Consider the following 19462-nt stretch of genomic DNA (forward strand, 5'->3'; position numbering starts at 1 on the left):
CTAAACTGTGAAATATGTTTTATAAATACATACCCTGTCTAACTTATGTAAATGAATTAATCCATCATCTTTTACATAAAAAGTTGAAATACCTTCATGCCACCTGTAAATACGAAAATCATCAACAGCCAGTAAACATTATAAAAATCAACAGTAGTTTCATATGCAACCATCTCATAATTTGAAACAAAAAAATAATAAAGCTATGTACAGATTGTAGAGGAGACTCCAAACAGAATTGTCCTGAGAGCTCTTTAATGAGAAATAATCTCATCCAAAGTCACTAATCTCATTGTGTATCTGACTGTATAAGCAAGCTAACATTGTGAAAATCATTCATCCATGCACAATAAGCATAGTAACTACAATTTCTCCTGAAAAAAAGACTCAAGCCACAGAAAAATACTGGCAAATCAAAAACTGTCTCAGCACCAAGCTGTTCATAAGTAGTTTTCTTATCAATTAAAGATCTGACATAGTAAGTAAATAACTTACACTATTTCCAACGGTTCTTTTGATCTGAACTTCCAAAATTGTAATACTCTTAGTTGTGGAATACCTGAAACTCTCCATCTTACAATAACTGTACCATTCTCTATATGAGAGCTCATGCTTAATATTTCCATTCTTGGCTTTGAATAATACAATCTTCCTAATGATTTGAGACTTGCTAACTGAAGCCAATAAGATTGGATACCTCTGAAATATAAAAAAAATTAATTTACAATCTTACTATTCTGTGAACTGTTTATTTGTAATAATATGAGGTTAACAATAATTTTAGCTTTGTATCAAAAGCAAAAGTCATAAAGATTCCAACTTCTGTACTATGGCTTCCCAAGTAATTTCAACAAAATTCACAAGTAAAAATGATCAACAGTGTGATATTTAAATAACTTACTGAGTAACCTGCTTCTTCTTGAAAAAATTATTTTCAAAAGTGATGTTTTTATGATAGCATTCAGTTCTGAGCTTTTTTTCAAAAAAATTAGGGACCTGAAAAATTCAAAGGGATAAAAAGAAGTCTAACATTGATAGAACAAAGCATGTCAAAATGCATATCGGACGCAAAGTTTGTATTTTCATAGTGCATCTAGTGATACAGGGGTCTCAAAAGCATAATCAGATGGAAAATTATATTGAAATACGTTATGACTGGACTGGAGAATCAAAAAAAATATACATATCCATACATCTTCTGTTAAGATATTTTTTATTTCATTCAACTGTTGTTGAGAAGGAGCACCATCTGGTTTAGAGTTGGAATCAGAAGAAGGTTTATTATGTATATCACCACTAGAACACTGAAATACATTGTCTCTCATTCTATCCATTTCATTTTTTATACTATTCATTTCTTTTAATACATTTTGAATATGTTCTGTTGGATACATTGTAATAGAGAGTTTTTCTTGACTAATTATGCTATCACTCAGACTGGTGTAATCTGCTTGACGAAAGAAAGTATGACTGTATGGTTTTATATAAAAGTCATCCTTGATTTTGTTTTCATTAGGTACTGAGGCTGTAACTAATATTCTTTCCACATCAGACATCTGAAAAGCATTTGGATTTCTTGCTTGCTTTTGATACAATCCTGGCAGAGTTTGAGTTGCTGCCAATGTTTGCAATGGCTTGAAGATCACATGATTATAAATAACTGGTAATGTAGGCTTGAGATTTTTGTCAGGTTGCTTCCTTCGCTTCATATCACAATGACTCTGAAAAATTAAAAAACATTTTTTGCAATTGACAAATGAACAATGGAGTAGCCAGGATTTCATTGACAGGGGTGCTATCCAAGCACCTCGGCTCCCCTTTTGGATTTTGGAGGGTAATAGTGATGTAGGTGATGTTGTGAAATAAAAAAAATAAGAGATTAAGATGGGAATTGAGCAGAACCAAGAGAGATTAGGGTCTAGACCAGTTCTGATCCTCACTCTCCTAAGTCGCTTAATTGTCCACCTGTTTGAATTTTGAAATATCAATTCAAAACTAAAAGCACTTCTGAAAGTCTTTGATTTCAATTTGAATGTTTGAACGATCAGCCGGTCGGTCAACCGATTTCATTATTTACCTGAACTTCTTCTGCTTTGACATTGTCAACCCTCTTGTCATAAAAATCAGTGTTCAATGCGAAATTATTTAGTCTGGCGAATTTATATGCATTGTTCTTTAATACATGAATGTGGAACGACATTTCAGTGCGAAGTAAAATTAAAGAAATAAATTTTGTTTACAAATTGACCAGACCGGAAGTATGAAATTAGGGCTAAATTCGTGTGGCCGTGATACCCATAGATGTCTTAAAATCATAGAGTTATAGAAACTATAAGATGTCATTCTTTGGTGATACTTTTGTCTATGGTTCATAGTGATAACTTGCTACATTTGGGAAATATTTTTGGGGAATAGGTTGAATAAGGCTGCGAAATTTTCAATTGTCGTGGGTTCGTTTTGTCAACGATTTGTTTGTCGGTTTCTTATTCGTTAATTGCGAATCATTTTGGTGTTTAGTATAGCCCAATTAAGTAGTCTCTAATCCAGTTGTTTATTATAAAATTTTACAATATTTAAGTTTATCACCGATTTTCTAATATAATTATTTGATGAAATATCTTCATAAATTTGAAAACCATAGTCAAAAACGTAAATTGTTTGTAGATTTATCTTATTATGATGCACTGACAAGCTCTTCTTCATTTGAAAAAGATTGAGAGTTTATTGAAAATGGCGGTAGTTTTGAGAATGTAATGTCTTATTTTATATTTAGGCCCAACTGTATAATATTATCAGACCTAGACACTCAAATTCGTTCGAAAAAAGATCAAGCATCTTTATCGAGTCCCACCAAGGACACTAACTGGACATATCCATGACCGCGCTTACTCTTTGGGAGTACGCTCCCACTCTTTATTTAATCTGTTTACCTCACTCATATGTACATTCGCTTTTCAGTCTCAGTTGCTAAGCTGGGGCATTTCAATTGAATGCTATGATCAACACACTCAATGAATAACACATCCATATGGACATTGACATAATAATGTGATTATGCAAAGAGGGGGGGGGATGTTTGAATAACCTATTACAGTATTGACATTGATTACATATCAAAATCCACAATTTTACCTGTAGTGCTGTAGGCTGCATGTTTTATTGTATTTCATTATATCAAATTGTTTAGGTATGTTACAATGTTCTCATTATTATTAGGCTATGAAATAAGAAAGGAGAAATATAATGGATACTGATGATGAAACAAGTAAAGTCACAGCTAAATCAGCTGGTGATGAATATGAAACACAATTATTAGGATTTACACCTCCATCTTTTAGTAATGGAAGTAAGTTTTCTCATATGTAGGTAGACCTATGCATGCAGCCAATCCCATGTACCTTTTGTCTCAGGATTATTTCTAGTTTTTTAGTTGTTCCTTCATTCTTAATCAGTATTTTCAACCATCTGTAGCTTTTGGTGAGCAGAATTATTAAGGACAGTTATACTATTAGTCTGTATTTGGTAACCTTGCTTGCTTCCGAGACCAACCTGTTTATCAGGCCTGAATACAGACAATTAAGCACATCAATTCATTATGCTTAAACCAGCTCAAACTTTTGATTTGTATTATTGTGAGTTAGACTGTTAGTCTTGACTGACTTGGTACTTAAAATGGACTATTTTGGAATTTTGCTTTTATATGAACTTAAATAATTGCATTTCAGTTTTTAACGCATTTAACCAGTATATGTCTGATGGGCTTGGTGCTATGAAGGAAATGATTCTGAAAGAGGTTTGTACCTTTGAAATTTTGTTGACATTCAGTTCTAGTAAGTGATAATCTTCAGAAATGTGCAGGAGCTCTGTGTATTTTTATGTTGTTATTTTTTTTTCCAGTACAGTGATGTTATAACAGAAAAAGAAGTACATAAAGAAATGAGAGACATACAAGAATCTATAGAAAATGAATTTGATAACATTTTTGACCATTTTGAGGTACTAAGAGAACATTTATTTAACAATGTTAATAAGATTAATGCAATAATTATGATTTTAAAATGAGCAAATGTAGTTTTATATCATAGATTATTGTATTTCTATGAAAATCTGTAGTGCTTATATGCTAAATATCTATGTCATGAGTTCGACAGTTCTTATTGTACGGAAGCGTATGAGGGCCATTAATTTTTTTTTTTTTTTGAATTTTTAAGTTAGTATGTTGAATTTTCAAGTTAGTAACTCGAATTTTCAAGTTAGTTACTTGAATTTTCAAGTTAGTATCTTGAAAATTCAACATACTAACTTGAAAATTCAAAAAAAAAAAATGAATGGCCATAATACGCTTCCGTATTATTGTGATGTAAAATATGAATTCATAATTATTTTCAGTGCTATACATTTAATAATGTATTAAAAATCCCAGCTCATGTTGTATTACCTGAAGATAAGATACAAGAAGAAGAATTAGTAAGAGAAAAACTAGAGGATGAGATTTTAGATTTACAAGAACAAGTTCAAGCTGTGAGTATCACAATGGTTGTGGCTTAAAAGTCAAGTTATCTTTACCCCAAACCAGCGGTTGACAACCTTTTAGGCTTTTATGTCAGATTCAACCAGGTACAACTAGCTGGTCCCCTGTCCCAAACTATTTGATAACCATAATGTAAGTTGGTAGAGAAAAGTTTCCTAAGGATTAAACATCATTTCTAAAAAACAAAATTTTAAAAAAGTATTGATCTTCTAAGTCTAAAGCTTAGTTGGTTTTTAAAACATACTGTCTTCTGAGGAAATTCTTATATAGGCATGATGCAACTGGATTTCAGTTTGTATCCAGTTATAACTTTAAATAGGCAAGGGGTTAGTTTAACTTAAACATGAATGTTTAAGTAGTTTTGATTGACAATTTCAGATTCAGTTTGCCAATTGTAGTTTAGGAGAGGAGTTAGAGTTGGCTGATAAAACCCAGGCTGAATTAGATAAATTGTTAAATCATTTAGAAGAAAGTGATGCCTTATTTTCAGATGGTGAGTTCAAGTGATTATTGCTGGGAAATATTGACTTCTGAGATACATTGATTTTTACCTATAAATTGTATTTCAAACAGGACCTTTAATGAATTAATTGCAAAAAGACAATTTTCAATGTGAAATGTGTTTTTACCAATGAGACATAAAAGCGATACAGTTTCAATACAAGCATTTTTGTGATAAATTGAAACTTGTTGACATTACGAAATGAATTTAGATATCAACTCTGGTACTATAAGTCTAAGAATGACTTTGTGTTGATAATAATATAAATTTATAACTTTAAATTGTAGAGGAATACATGTCCCTGGAACCAAAATATCTCACAAAAAGATAAGTTGGACTGAAAATTGTCATCTGTATAAACAAAAGTGACTTAGTCTCATAGACAATCAGTTCTATTTTGAAGCTGATATTCCTATTCTTATAGAAATTAAAAGGAAATTTTATTTACTGGTGAATGTGCGAAGACTATGGTTTCAAATACAATTGGATCAATACGTAATCAGAAATAAACTGTTCTGGCCAAATTTTTGTTATGAGTTTACCAGCTTTATAATCAACAGCAGAAGTGTTAGATGTATAATGTAAGTTAATTTTTATTTTGTATTTTCAGATTTGAAGGAGAATGCATCAACTTGTTTAGATGAGATAGAAAAATTAGCTCATGTTATTAAAACTACTTGAAGGTAGAAAAAAAAAACTGTAAAAGACTTCAAACAGGAATAGAATAGACTACAGAATCTTTAGTCTTTCTAATTAAAGTGAATGTTTACAATATATTTATACCTTTATTTCATATATACAAAATAGTGCTGACAGTGACAACAACAAATAATGTGACTCTTGATATATAATACATTAAAAATACTATAAACTCTGAAGATCCTAGTGCCCCTTTGGTGCAGAACCTCAAGAAAATTTGAATCAATATTTTCATCGATAACTGTTCCATGTGTTTTTAAGTATAATGTAAAAAAAAAATTATGTTAATTTCCTGAACTTGCATTTTTTTAACATTATTGCCTGTAACCCAAGCAGAGAATGAAATGTATTGTAGAGTTAAAATTGTTTGTTCATATAGGTACATTTAAAATGTACCAGTTTACATAATTCTTGGTATATATACATTTTTTAATTTCAAAGATGAATATAGATTAAAACTTCAATAATTGTTTAACTTATTATTTAGCAGACATTTATTAGACCTTGAAAATGTCAAAAAAGATTGAAAGAATAGCTTCTATTCAAATAAAGCTATCTGTGCATATCTGAGGTCTATCTATTTCATATTTGGTTATACATACATATAACATACATAAAGTTCATGTAGCATAATATTTTCCACAAAACAAAATAGACTTGTTTATGTTTCAACATGTTCCAAGAAAAGATTATCTACAAGCCCAGCATTTTTTGTTACCATGTCATAAGTGATTGATAACTCAAACCCAATCAACTGCATTGAACAAACAATAACCAATTAAATATTTCTTGTATAATATAAGAACAACAAATAACAAGTACTCTAGCACTCTTACACAATGGATTTTACATAGATCTTGGAAATCACCTTTAAACCATTAACAGATTTAACTAAAGAATTGTTTTGCAGATAGCATTTACAACTTTCCTTTAGTGAATATTAAATTCTAACTTTAAATTTTTTGAACCACATTATAGTTTCTCATTGGAACCATGATCACAATTAAGTTCACTAGCAATAATCCTTCCTGGGTTAAATTGACTGTTTTAATACAACTGTTTTCAAAATAAATTATGTCATTTTAAAAGAAACAAATAATGTTACATAATGTTTCTTGTAAAATGTGAGACTGGTTTTATAACATGTTCTAGAATATTAACATTGTACATATAGAAAGTGCATTAAAATCTGTCCAATTAATCCAGTCATTTTTTGGCCAAGGCTGCTATTCCCAGTCCAACTATTCCACCTAGTGCTAAAGCTGCTCCACCAACTATTGCCATACCCATTAAGCCTTCTGAAATAATAAATAAAAGGCTTATCACATTTTATATGAATTTATAAAATCTTTCTTAATGACATCCACATCATACAGAAATCATAAAATTTAACCCACACACATTATCTCCAAGAATACAAACCTTTCTTCATTTTCTCTTTAATATAATTTTCTAATTGTGTAGCTTGTCTATTATTAGGTTCTATACGTTTTATAGCTTTGGTATATTTCAGGGCTGTATCATAGTGCTAATAATAAAAAAAATACAAAAATTTACTAAATTGGAAATAGGTTATCAAGTAGGTGACCTCACAGACAATTAGATCACAGCTATATAAAATTTCATTATTGACAAATAATTCGAAGAAGTCAAGTGCAAAACTTGAAAACCTCAGATGGACATCCTGATATTTAAACTATAAAACCAGGAAAGTATTATGGTGGCATGTAAGAAAATTGGAGTACAGATTCTTGTTTTTTGAGTGAAAGAAACAAATTCAAACTCCAAGCTTAAAACTCAAATAATTTTCCCTAAAAATAATAAAATGAAATAACCTAATCATTATTTGATACAAACAAACAATGGCTAATAATAAAATCAAATCACCTTAGTTCTTGTATATGCTATAGCCATATAGTATAAATAATCTCTTTTAGCACCTTCATCTTTTGTATTGTGAAATAAATCTAAAATAAAAACATGTTTCATTAGGCAAAATTGATACAAAATCTCTCATTTTCTAACTTTCAAATTGAAATCGGATCTGCCAAACCCAGATATATTCGGAAAGATGGATATTTTTGTAGTTCAGTCATACCAGCATAATTTCCCCTACACCATTCATCTCACATCTGTGGTTCCATCAAAGTTTCTTTTAACAAAACTAATCTCTCATCAGCCATTTAAAACTGCATGCGAAAAAGAAAGTTACAATGATACACAACACTAATTTACAGTCATTGTAAAAGTAATTTAATATTTTGTTTGAAAAGCGCATCTTAGAAGATGTGGAAAAATCCCATAAAACAGTGACTAGTTTTTCTGACTATTTCAGCTGATAACTGTCAAAATATCTATCAGAGGCTGGAACAGAGGCAGCTGTTTCGGACTAATCAGTGGACAATTTGACAGTTTGGATCTATTGGGACAGTAGTGACTTAACTTCAACCTTCCAATAAGGGATACTACAAAATTATACAGGTTTTATACCTTCTAATAAAGATGTCCCCCTTTCCATATCTTTCAAATATTTACTTCTAACTAAACACCAAGCATAATCGAATGTAGCTTTATCACTTGGGGGACCTCGTCTTTCTTGATCTCTGTACAGAGCTTCATATTTCTATAAATTAATAAGAAATTGTAAATCAAATCTCATGAAGAGAGACAATCTCGAATAGGATAGCCATAGCTTTTTTGAAAATGATATGTAAAGGAAAGATTGTCATTCACTAAAAACAATTGAGATATTCACTGTATAGTGTTTATGATATTGTAAATGTCTAAATCTGTACCGAAAATCTCTGGTAATGATGATTCATTGTCACATTTCGACCGTAATTTATTTCATTACGACAAATAAAAAAAAGTCCATGCCAAAAAAGCCATTACAAAAGTCCAAATTACTCTGCTTCCTTGAACAAAATATATGAGTTTGGTGAAATGTAATGCTAAAAAATGGATAAGATTACACAATTCTTAACTCAAAAACAAGTGTTGAGATCAAAAAAGTATAAAATTAACCTTTAAATCGTCAGGATTGACGTGTTCTTCAACTATTACGTCCATTTTGTTTTATCTAGATTGTCAAGACCTAATTTGATTCTGGATTTTATTTGACATTTACGTCTGGGTAAATGAAATAAAATAAATGACCTTTCTTTCCTCTACAAGGAAGAGCAAATCAGTAGTTATGTCCCCTTGAAAATGGAAGTAGTGAAAGGTTCAAGAAACACAAAAAGATAAATATAAATACCAGTCGCTGAATTTAATAGAATCACCATGGCTGCTCTTTTAAAGAAGAGAGCACTTGCTGAGTACAGTCAAGTTATACAGGTATCCTATTCCCGCTCTTGTTTGCCCTGCAGAGAACAATATTTGTGTACCGGTACATATTTCGTGGTGGGTGTAATTTTCCAACCTTCCAGTTTAGTGGAAATCCTTATCAAATAATGTTCTAATTTTTTTGTGTTACTTCACATCCTTGACTTTATACGTTAGCCCTTAAAGCAAGTTTTTCGGGCAAAAATCTTATAACTAGGTTAGAAATTCGAGAAATCTGAGATATTTCGCCCTCCGCCAGTGTTTAGTTCCACCTCAAATATAACAAATTTGTTGTGAATAAATGATTTATTAGTACATGTATTTGTTATGCACCTTCAGGAGGAACCAAAACCAATAAAGAAGCTAAGACTTGTACAGAAACCAGTGACGTCTGAAATCAATCTGAATTTGTCGTCTGCAACCAACTCCCAAGATGTGTTAAATATATTATTGAGATTTGGCAATACACTACCTATACAAGGAGAACAGACCAGTCATGTGGTGACTCAAATTCTAGATCACTTCTCTCATGAAAAAGAGACAATAGTTAGATGTAAGATGGTGGAATTGATAGGTGAGATGTCTAAGTTGCCAGGCTGTGATGTAGCTGAGATTATCAATGGGCTAATGTCATTGCTCAATACTGAGAGTAAGTTAAGTTTATTGTTTCTTGAGGTACATGATACATACAATTGATTATTTATCTTATTTATACCATTGTATTTGCAACTTCACCTTGACATTCTTCATGACCTTAACAGTGAAGCAAATGGGAAATATAATATATTTTATTGCTAAAATTTTGCTTTCAGAATCACATAAAGTACAAGGAAGTATAGTAGAATCTCTAACTAGTGCTGGTCAAACTATATCATCATCTAATACAGCTGTAATACAGGAATTGGTAGAGAAAGCTGTTCAGGTAATAACATAAGATAGATTTCTATACTAAAAACTCTGATAGGGCTTAACAATATACCATTTTCACGATACATTGCAATTTCAAATTATATACTGTTCAATTCTGATGTGTTTTTAAAACAGATAACACATGTATATATACTTAACCCCCCCACCATCTGAACATGTTCTTAGCTGTTTTGATGTCTTTGTCAGCACCTGACAGAATGTATTTGGAATCATATAATTTTTTAGATGTTAAAAGATTCCTGTCATATGGTGAGAAGTAAATGTTTGAGTTTAATTGGAAAACTATCAAGTAATCATTATAAAACAGACAATGGTATACATTATAACATACAAGATATATTGGCAAACTTTACTCATGATCAAGATCCCAGAGTAAGATCTAGTTCTCTTCAAGCTATGGTGAGTAAGTTTACAGTATAACATACAAGATATATTGGCAAACATTACTAATGATCAAGATCCTAGAGTAAGATTTAGTTCTCTTCAAGCTATGGTGAGTACAGTATAATATTCAAGATAAATTGGCAAACTGTACTCATGATCTTCATTCAAAAAGGACTGTCGTGGAACACTAGTAAGATTACAATAGAGACAAAATAATTCTGAAAAAAAGAAAGGAATTTGTAAATCATATTTACATGATCATTTTTGAATACTTAATTTTTTTATTGGGGCAAACATTTATACAAAAAATTTGGTTCATTTCAGCTATCATTTCACCAACGTGGTATACAGTTAGATCAGATGATTTATGAACAAGCATGTAAATCATTAGTAGATGATCATGAATCTGGTAGAATGGCAGCTGTTAAATTAATCTGGGTATTAAGTCATATCTATCCTGAAGTGTAAGTGATCTTACAATATTTTTAGATATAGAGATAGACATTGCAGTGAATAGTAGAGATTCTTTCAGCTGTATGACTTATGTGTTATGTAGCAAAGTTAGTTAGAGTATTGGAAACTTTATATGACAACAAAGAATAATCTGGGAAAGATCAATGAAGGAAGCTAGAAAGAATCTTGGTGAACATAAATTGTTATCCTGTTAAAGAATTATTTTCATTCTATCTTGACTATTCTATCTAGATCTTTCCTAATCAATTATTTGTTAAAGAGGGCGATGTTATATCTGTCTAAATGTCTAAATATCATTTTTAAGTACAATCAAAAGTGAAGATGGTGGAGAAGATTTAAGATTAATAGATGATGGATTTGCCAAGATTTGTAATATGATGAATGATATATCCATGAAAGTACGGGCTGAGGCAGCATCGTTATTGGTAAGTTAAAAAGACATTCATTTCTTCGACCATATGCAATCTGTCTGGATATAAAAAAACCTAAAGCTATATTGTCAAAGACAATGTTCAATGTTCAATTCTACACAAGTGATTGACTATGGCTTTACTAAACAGGAAAGGGACAGGTTCACCTTCCATTTGACTAATTCCAGTCTCAGAAACGGGAACTGTTTTATCTAAGCTACTCATTGATAGTGTTCACAGTCTATTGTCAAATTTTGAGCCTTGTGTGTCCATGTGTATCCAGAATTATCCGCGTTTGAGTTAAAAAGATGACTGTAATATATAGAAAAGACGTATAAAAAAATAGAAAGTGAAATTTATAGTTTGAGATATGTTGAGAGATTCAGCTATTTTTGTACATTTCTAGTACTTCTGAAAACTATTTACATATTTCCAAGACCCAAAATCAACCCCATAAAATGGAGAACTTGTCTCTTTAAGGTTGTATTGTCACTATTGTTATTTAGAGCAATCTTAGATTCTGATACAGCATGTTATTTTCAGATAGTAAAGCAGAAGTATATTTTAAATCTGAAATTTGAATAATATTAATGTACTTGTCATTATTTTTTTCAGGGATCACTACATCTTGTTAGTTCCAGATTTCTAGAACAGACTTTAGATAAAAAACTTATGTCTAATATGAGGGTAAGTATCTAATGGTACTGGTATTTTTACGTTGATAAATATATTATAATGGTACTGGTATTTTTACATTGATGAATATATTATAATGGTACTGGTATTTTTACGTTGATATATATATTATAATGGTACTGGTATTTTTACATTGATATATATATATTATAATGGTACTGGTATTTTTACATTGATGAATATATTATAATGGTACTGGTATTTTTACATTGATATATATATTATAATGGTACTGGTATTTTTACGTTGATATATATATTATAACTGGTATACCAAAAACAAACTTAGTTATCTAAATACCTATTTCTATTAGTTAGAACTTTATGACTCTATTGCATGTTTGACAAAACACACAAGAGAATATGTTATTGTAAAACACACTTCTAATCAGTGATAAACATGAGAATATACAGCAAAAGAGAAGCCATAAGGTAGGTAATAACAGGCTTCCCTTTTGCTCTGTATTTTCATCTTTAACCCTCTTCTTCATCAAATCTGATGACGACTCGTGTAAATTGTGTTATGTACTTTGTGCGTTATACCATAAAAAATTCCCTTGCGTCTTTTGTCATATGTGCTCACTGCTTCTAAATATTGTTCCAATATTATCTATTACATGTTCAGGTTATTGAATTTATTTTTATTGACATTTTACTAAGTGTTTTACTGAATATTTTGATTCTTAATCAAGAAGAAAATTAAGACTTAAGAAAATGTGACTGGTCTCCTAAATGCTTTGGGTATCCTCAAATGAGTGCAGATATACATATTTAACTGTAAAGTTTTGATCAAGATTCACTAAAATGATTTAACCTGTCATTTGACAAATCTTTTAAGATTGATGTGATGATTTTGATTGAATTTGTACAGAGAAAGAAGAGTGCTAGTGAGAGAGCTAAAGAACATTATCAATCAGGAGAATGGTCTACTGGACAGAAATGGGCTGATGATAAACCTAAAGAAGAATTAGATGCTGAAAGTGTTAATCTAATGAATATAGGAGCTTGTGGAGCTTTTATTCATGGTTTAGAAGATGAATTTTTAGGTAATATTACTGGTTGTATTTTCAGAATTTACTCAAATGTTAATAGTCATCAAATACAACAAGTATGATAAAAATTAGGAAACAGTGATAGTTGATAGCAGAATGGACATGGTAGCTGATATGTCATTTACTTCATAAGTGGCACATAGCTGTGTTATCATATTGAAGCTGACTGCTTAAAAATATTGGTTGCTTTAGCAGGACCTTTTGTATTTCAGATAGTTCTTAGTAGATAAAATATTTGCATTGAATCCAATCAACCATGTACAACTAACGCCTTCATAGAAAATGACTATAATATTCAGTGATCTTATGGCAATGTTTATTTTGTCAGAATGCTGGAAATTTTCAATTTTTTTGTCAGAGGTTAGAAATGCAGCATTAGATTCATTATGTGAACTAGCAGCCCAATCTCAACAGTTCTCTATATTATCACAAGATAGTATTATAGATATGTTTAATGATGAGATTGAGATGATCAGGTTAAATGCTATCAATAGTTTAAGAAAGATCAGTCATAATATAATATTGAGAGAAGATCAGCTAGATATTATTCTAGGTGTTTTACAGGTGAGTTCTAGGATGTATTTGATTGCATGTTCCCGGGTGTGTTCTGAACATGTCAAGAACATCAATAGGATAATTCTTACAACTTTTCATTTGTAAATTATATCTTTATTAATATCTTAATTTATCTTTGTATTGAAAGTACAGTTTCTGACTGACTATTATATTATTGAATAGTATTATAAGGATTCTCGATTTACTTGAGGGTAAGATTTGCAACGAGCAAACAACCATATATCCAGCCATAGAAATAGTCTAATGAACTTTCAGTTGTTGACACCACATTCAGCTATTGAAATGATAAAAATGATTGTGTAAGTGTTATTTTAAAGGAATTATTAACTTTTGCAGGATTATTCAGCTATAGTACGTGAAACAGCTCATTCTATGTTAGGTGATGTTAAATTAGCCACTAAAGAATGTGTTAATGCTTGTGTTATGGCGTTATTAGATAATTTACAACGATATCCACAAGATAAAGAAGCTGTTTGGAGGTATGTTGATATTTTTGAAAGGTGACAACCTGGGCAAATCTAGGCTAGATCAAAGCGCTTACCCTCCAACGTTACATTTGACAACCTAAGTTACATCTCAAGGAGAGCACCTTTTTTCTAAAAAAGAATTGTCAAATTTGAGTTTGAACTCTACAGACATAAACATGAAGAGATTTTTTGTGATATTTTTGGTACATGTTAAAATAAGATAATGTTGTATTTGTAGATGTAGTCGTAATATAGGTTTAAATCATCCACACCTAACTTTAACATTAGTACCTGATTTATTATGTATTCATCCTTATTTTGATACACCTGAACCAGATATGGATGATCCAGCTTGTATCCTTTCTTTATATTATATCTTACTATTGTGACATGGTGGAAGTGTCCTTTATAACAAACTGAACCCAGTTCCAGGATTGATTTATTGATTTGGCATCTCTGTCCTGACAAAATACTCTTATTGTACACTGTACATTCTGAACACAGACAAATTCTACACACATTTATTTTTAGCTTTCTAAAGAGAACAGAATATGAAGTGAAAGTTATTCAACTGAAGAGTTTTTTTGTACAAAAATTAAAAATTGTACATGTTTCTACATTTGATATTAATATTGGGTAATAATCTACTCGATAGTTGGACATGATAGTTTGATATGAAGGTTTCTTGTATTCATACGACTATTAACTTGAAGAAACTTCTCTTCAAAATATTTCATTTATGAGGATCAAATTGGAATAATATTTCCCTAATTCTTTGAAAGATATTACTGTACTAATGTTGGTATTTAACAGTGCTATCAAATGTCCGACCATGTTACCATTATTTCAAGAACACACATTACGTCATTATACATATTTACGTGGTAGTATGCCTGAACTAGTACCATCACTAGATGTAAGTATGGAATCACTATAATATTGACATTTATATCCAGTAGCGGATTTTGGACTTGTTGGGCCGCAGGCAAACAAACGGTACAGGGCCTAATTTCTCATTTTTTTTCTCATGGTGTGATAACAATTTTATGGCAGGAAGTTTGCGATCTTTTTTTTTTTTCAGGAACAGATCAATCAGCTCACCAGCATCAATCATATGCACGATATTCATCACCATTAGGCTCAGACAATTTCAATGCGCCCTCGGAAATTTATTAACTGTGATAATTTTTACTGTTAGAAAATTTGTCTTGGCCCGAATTTTCCATTGGCCGAAAGGCAGCTGCGTAGTTTGCCTATAGGTTAATGCACCTCTGTTTATATCACATTAAACAGTGATACGTCTACAAACACTGTTTAAAAGAGATTGATTAGAGGTATGATAATTTCTACTGAATCTTTGTCAAATAAGTTGCTTGAAATAAATCTGAGCTCAAATTTTACAAATGCTTACTTATTTTCCTACATTTTTCTAGTTGAATCAACATGTAGAGATTGTAGTGAATAATAGTCGACAGAATCTTTCTGGTGTTCTTACACAGTGTGTTTCACAATTAACTAATCTAGATAAACTAGATAGTTCATCTGTTATACAAATACTAGAATTAACAGTCAGGTTAGTCTTTTTATTACATTAATTAATCTAGATTTTATTACTCTGATTTTATTATATTAAGTAACCTCGATTTTATTTCATTAATTGATCTTGATTTTATTACAATAATTAGTCTGGATTTTTGAAAAAAAACATTTTCACATTAAGTAATCACAATTTTATTACTCTGAGTAATCTAGATTTTATTACATTAAATAATCTAGATATTATTACAGTAAGTAATCTAGATTTTATTGCATTAAGTAATCCACATTTTATTTCATTACGTAATCTTGATATTAGTACATAAAGTAATCTAGAATTTCTTACATTGTTTAATCTAGATGATATTGCATTATATTTAGATAAATAGTTCTGTATTGTTCTAATTACAGAGATTTGGAGAGATTGAAGAAATTAGATGTTTCAATATCTCATGTAGCAGAATGTACAAGTATGTTTCTACATGCTCAATTATTGGTCACAAAGGTAATTATTTTATATATTTATCATATATTATTAATAAGTAATACTTTTAAGTAATTAAATGAGATATAATTTTATATTTTTAGCAATCCTAACCATAATAAGTGGGACATGTAGATAAATATTTATTTATCTGTACTATCTTAACTCTTGTTATGCATGTCATTATCGTGATATTGTGACATATGAACGATAAATATGTCTCAGGATATCCTGGGAATTGAGATAATAATGATATTGATAATGTATATTGTAGTTAATGAGTGATATTAAGAGAACCAGTGGGAAAATGACACTGTCATCTAATGTTATTGCACCTCTTGATAAGGTAAGTATTAAGTGAAAACCTTCAATTGAATTATATTATCTTTGATATATTTTATATTTCCATAACAATACTTCACTAAACATAGTAGGCCTACACAATATCTTTCTGTTATTGTAGGTGATGAAATTAACCACTACTCTACAGACCTTATTTCTGGGTATCAGTAATAAGGAACTTTCATTAATAAGACAAACTGAACTACAAGCTTTAACTATTCAGCTACAATCTGTTATATTACATGGATCATTAGCAGAACAACTACGTACAGCGGAAACTTATATTAATTATCTACAGCATTTACTAAGGTAAATCTTTCATTAACTTATATTGATTATCTACAGCATTTACAAAGGTAAATCTTTCATTAACTTATATTAATTATCTACAGCATTTACAAAGGTAAATCTTTCATTAACTTATATTAATTATCTACAGCATTTACAAAGGTAAATCTTTCATTAACTTATATTAATTATCTACAGCATTTACAAAGGTATATTTTTTATTATTGTTTGGGACATGATGATTTATTTTGTTTCGATGTTGAAGATTATGTTGGGAATATTTCTGTAATCCAACAGACAGCTGTTCCTAACAATCAATTGGTTCTGGAATTTTTTTGATGTTATGATTTGATCGATATGATCACTAACAATATTTCAGATTCTTAGAAACCAACAGTATACAACCAGATGAATTCACAACACACCTGATAGCACCACTTGGGAATCTGGAACCATCCAAACTCAATATCATACGTCATGTGACACACACTTCATTAGAACTGATTCATCCTTCCAACTTCCCCATCAATAAACAAGTTAGGAAGACGGAAGTGAAGATACATGCCCCTGTCACATGTTTAGATAGTTCTGTTAAATTCTCAGCTGGTCTAACTACTGGTATACCATTGGATGTTACTGTAGAAAATATTGAAAATACCAGAAATATACTAATTCAGGTAATAATACATGAAAGGGACAGGTGCCATTTTTTTTTTACCAATTCTACCTTAGTCTAGAGAAAGGAATTTTTGAGCTAAGCCAATTGGTAATAGTGTTCACAGCTCACCGTCGAAACTTGAGCCTTCAAATCCATGTGTGTCTAGAATTATCTGTGTTTTAAAAATAAAAAGACAAGTCGTCTTTTCTCGTGACAATGTCATAGATAGAAAAGACATCTATAGAAATTGGAAAAGAAATTCCTAGTTTGAGATATTTTTGAAGGAATTATTTTCGTACATTTCTAGTACTTCTGAGGACTATTTACATATATTCATGCAAAACGATTCCATCAAAAGAAAATGCAAAGGATATTTACATCCTATTTTTCTGCACTTGTTAAAGTTTATGAGGATGGTACTCATTTATCAGGAGCAACAAAACAAATTTAGTATTCTCCATTTTGACAATGATGATCAGCTTTAATATATGAATGTTTTTAGGTAAATTATCCTGATCAACAACAACAGTTAATAACACCATGTTTATCACACTGGAGAAAATTATCACCATTACGTCATAGATTAACCACACAAGTTATAATATCACATGCTTTGTGGTCTGGTAGGTTGGAATTATATTTAAATGGTTATTCATTTTTTTACATATAGGTTGAAAATAAATTTGGTCACATTTATGAAAACTCTATACCAAAGTCCAGAAAAACTTGTCCCTGGGGTTATCTGAAAGTTTTAACTAAAAAAATCCTAATGTTAATTTACATAATTAGGTTTACATAATAGAAAAAAATATGTCTCCTACGCATTCCAAAGGTCTCAACTAAAAAATATTGAGTCTATATGAGGCCCAACATCAAAACAGGTTAGTTAAACTAGCTACATAATTAACAATCAGTACTCAAACTTAGGTTTTTGATGTAGACACGTCTTCCATTGGCACCATGCCAATTTCCTATACAATTCCTGAAATTACCTAGAATTGCAGCAAGGAGTAATATTTGGATTCTTTTTTTTGAATTTTTATATGTACTTTTCAGAATCTTGTCCTATAGAAATAAGTCTTGTGATGAAAGTAGCACCGATTCCTGGAAGAAGAAATACCAAAATACCAGAAAATATTGAACTATGTAAACCTGTTGAAATACTTGTCTTAACCAAACCATCTAAAAGAGCTTAAAGATATATTTCTTTCAATTTTAACAAAAAATATTCATGTACCAATTTCATTCCTTCAAATTGAAAAAAGAATCTTTGTCCAGTTTTGTTTTATTTTGATGTATTTATATTCCAGTGACTCAATCAGTGTCAAATGAGCTTGTCTTTTTACCAGAAAAAAAGTAAATCCAGATATCAACCTTTCAAAATGCTTTAAATGAATCACATTAATTGTTCATATCAACCAACATTTAAATTTTCTCCTACATGATACGAATGGGGTATTTATTGTATGTTTAAGGTTAATTGAAACAACTAATATATAGGTTAATTTAAACAATTGATATATAGGTTAATAGAAACAACTAATATATAGGTTAATAGAAACAACTAATATATAGGTTAATAGAAACAACTAATATATAGGTTAATTTAAACAATTGATATATAGGTTAATAGAAACAACTAATATATAGGTTAATAGAAACAACTGATATATAGGTTAATTGAAACAACTAATATATAGGTTAATAGAAACAACTAATATATAGGTTAATAGAAACAACTAATATATAGGTTAATTGAAACAACTAATATATAGGTTAATAGAAACAACTAATATATAGCTTGATAGAAACAACTAATATACAGGTTAAAAGAAACAACTAATATATAGGTTAATAGAAACAACTAATATATAGGTTAATAGAAACAACTAATATATAGGTTAATAGAAACAACTAATATATAGGTTAATAGAAACAACTAATATATAGGTTAATAGAAACAACTAATATATAGGTTAATAGAAACAACTAATATATAGGTTAATAGAAACAACTAATATATAGGTTAATAGAAACAACTGATATATAGGTTAATAGAAACAACTAATATATAGGTTAATAGAAACAATTGATATATAGATTGATAGAA

The 19462-nt window shown here is 30.1% G+C and overlaps 4 protein-coding genes across 4 annotated transcripts; 2 read left to right on the forward strand and 2 right to left on the reverse strand.

Annotated features, from left to right (window-relative positions):
- Positions 1-701, reverse strand: LOTGIDRAFT_129336 (hypothetical protein; the record flags this gene model as incomplete). Its single annotated transcript, XM_009064670.1, has 2 exons — positions 1-103; positions 496-701. Coding segments are annotated over 2 exons (309 nt in total), but the record flags the coding sequence as incomplete, so codon positions are not given.
- A 2027-nt stretch (positions 702-2728) lies between these two features.
- Positions 2729-6535, forward strand: LOTGIDRAFT_235437 (hypothetical protein). The gene is made up of 7 exons (XM_009064671.1): positions 2729-2750; positions 3217-3346; positions 3726-3793; positions 3898-3996; positions 4390-4521; positions 4910-5024; positions 5644-6535. The coding sequence occupies exons 2-7, from the start codon at positions 3244-3246 to the stop codon at positions 5712-5714; spliced, it is 588 nt and encodes a 195-aa protein (XP_009062919.1). The 5' UTR covers positions 2729-2750; positions 3217-3243; the 3' UTR covers positions 5715-6535.
- Positions 6536-6555: 20 nt separating this feature from the next.
- Positions 6556-8806, reverse strand: LOTGIDRAFT_195115 (hypothetical protein). The gene is made up of 5 exons (XM_009064672.1): positions 8757-8806; positions 8223-8355; positions 7620-7699; positions 7155-7260; positions 6556-7030 (listed from the first exon to the last, which is right to left on the reverse strand). The coding sequence occupies exons 1-5, from the start codon at positions 8799-8801 to the stop codon at positions 6939-6941; spliced, it is 456 nt and encodes a 151-aa protein (XP_009062920.1). The 5' UTR covers positions 8802-8806; the 3' UTR covers positions 6556-6938.
- A 138-nt stretch (positions 8807-8944) lies between these two features.
- On the forward strand, positions 8945-18628 carry LOTGIDRAFT_220695 (hypothetical protein). The gene is made up of 20 exons (XM_009064673.1): positions 8945-9068; positions 9396-9705; positions 9869-9978; positions 10212-10385; positions 10695-10834; positions 11149-11269; positions 11870-11941; positions 12821-12995; positions 13360-13565; positions 13914-14056; positions 14283-14398; positions 14827-14960; positions 15478-15617; positions 15992-16085; positions 16339-16410; positions 16528-16684; positions 16779-16809; positions 17074-17371; positions 17855-17975; positions 18409-18628. Exons 1-20 carry the CDS (start codon positions 9015-9017, stop codon positions 18546-18548), a joined length of 2808 nt encoding a protein of 935 aa, XP_009062921.1. The 5' UTR covers positions 8945-9014; the 3' UTR covers positions 18549-18628.
- Positions 18629-19462: the final 834 nt, after the last annotated feature.

The sequence above is a fragment of the Lottia gigantea genome (assembly GCF_000327385.1).
Source record: "Lottia gigantea unplaced genomic scaffold LOTGIsca_64, whole genome shotgun sequence".
Classification (NCBI taxonomy): Eukaryota; Metazoa; Mollusca; class Gastropoda; family Lottiidae; genus Lottia; species Lottia gigantea.

Bases quoted from the DNA above. Each gene is read 5' to 3' on its own strand.
- LOTGIDRAFT_235437 (XM_009064671.1), top strand. From the start codon at position 3,244: ATGGATACTGATGATGAAACAAGTAAAGTCACAGCTAAATCAGCTGGT. The intron at 3,347-3,725 runs GTAAGTTTTCTC...ATTGCATTTCAG, and splicing joins TCCATCTTTTAGTAATGGAA to TTTTTAACGCATTTAACCAG. The intron at 3,794-3,897 runs GTTTGTACCTTT...TTTTTTTTCCAG, and splicing joins AGGAAATGATTCTGAAAGAG to TACAGTGATGTTATAACAGA.
- LOTGIDRAFT_195115 (XM_009064672.1), bottom strand. From the start codon at position 8,801: ATGGACGTAATAGTTGAAGAACACGTCAATCCTGACGATTTAAAG. The intron at 7,700-8,222 runs GTATAAAACCTG...TTTTTATTTTAG, and splicing joins GGGGACATCTTTATTAGAAG to ATTTATTTCACAATACAAAA. The intron at 7,261-7,619 runs GTGATTTGATTT...TTTTATTATTAG, and splicing joins TAGCATATACAAGAACTAAG to CACTATGATACAGCCCTGAA.
- LOTGIDRAFT_220695 (XM_009064673.1), top strand. From the start codon at position 9,015: ATGGCTGCTCTTTTAAAGAAGAGAGCACTTGCTGAGTACAGTCAAGTT. The intron at 9,979-10,211 runs GTAATAACATAA...ATAATTTTTTAG, and splicing joins TGGTAGAGAAAGCTGTTCAG to ATGTTAAAAGATTCCTGTCA. The intron at 14,961-15,477 runs GTAAGTATGGAA...ACATTTTTCTAG, and splicing joins AACTAGTACCATCACTAGAT to TTGAATCAACATGTAGAGAT.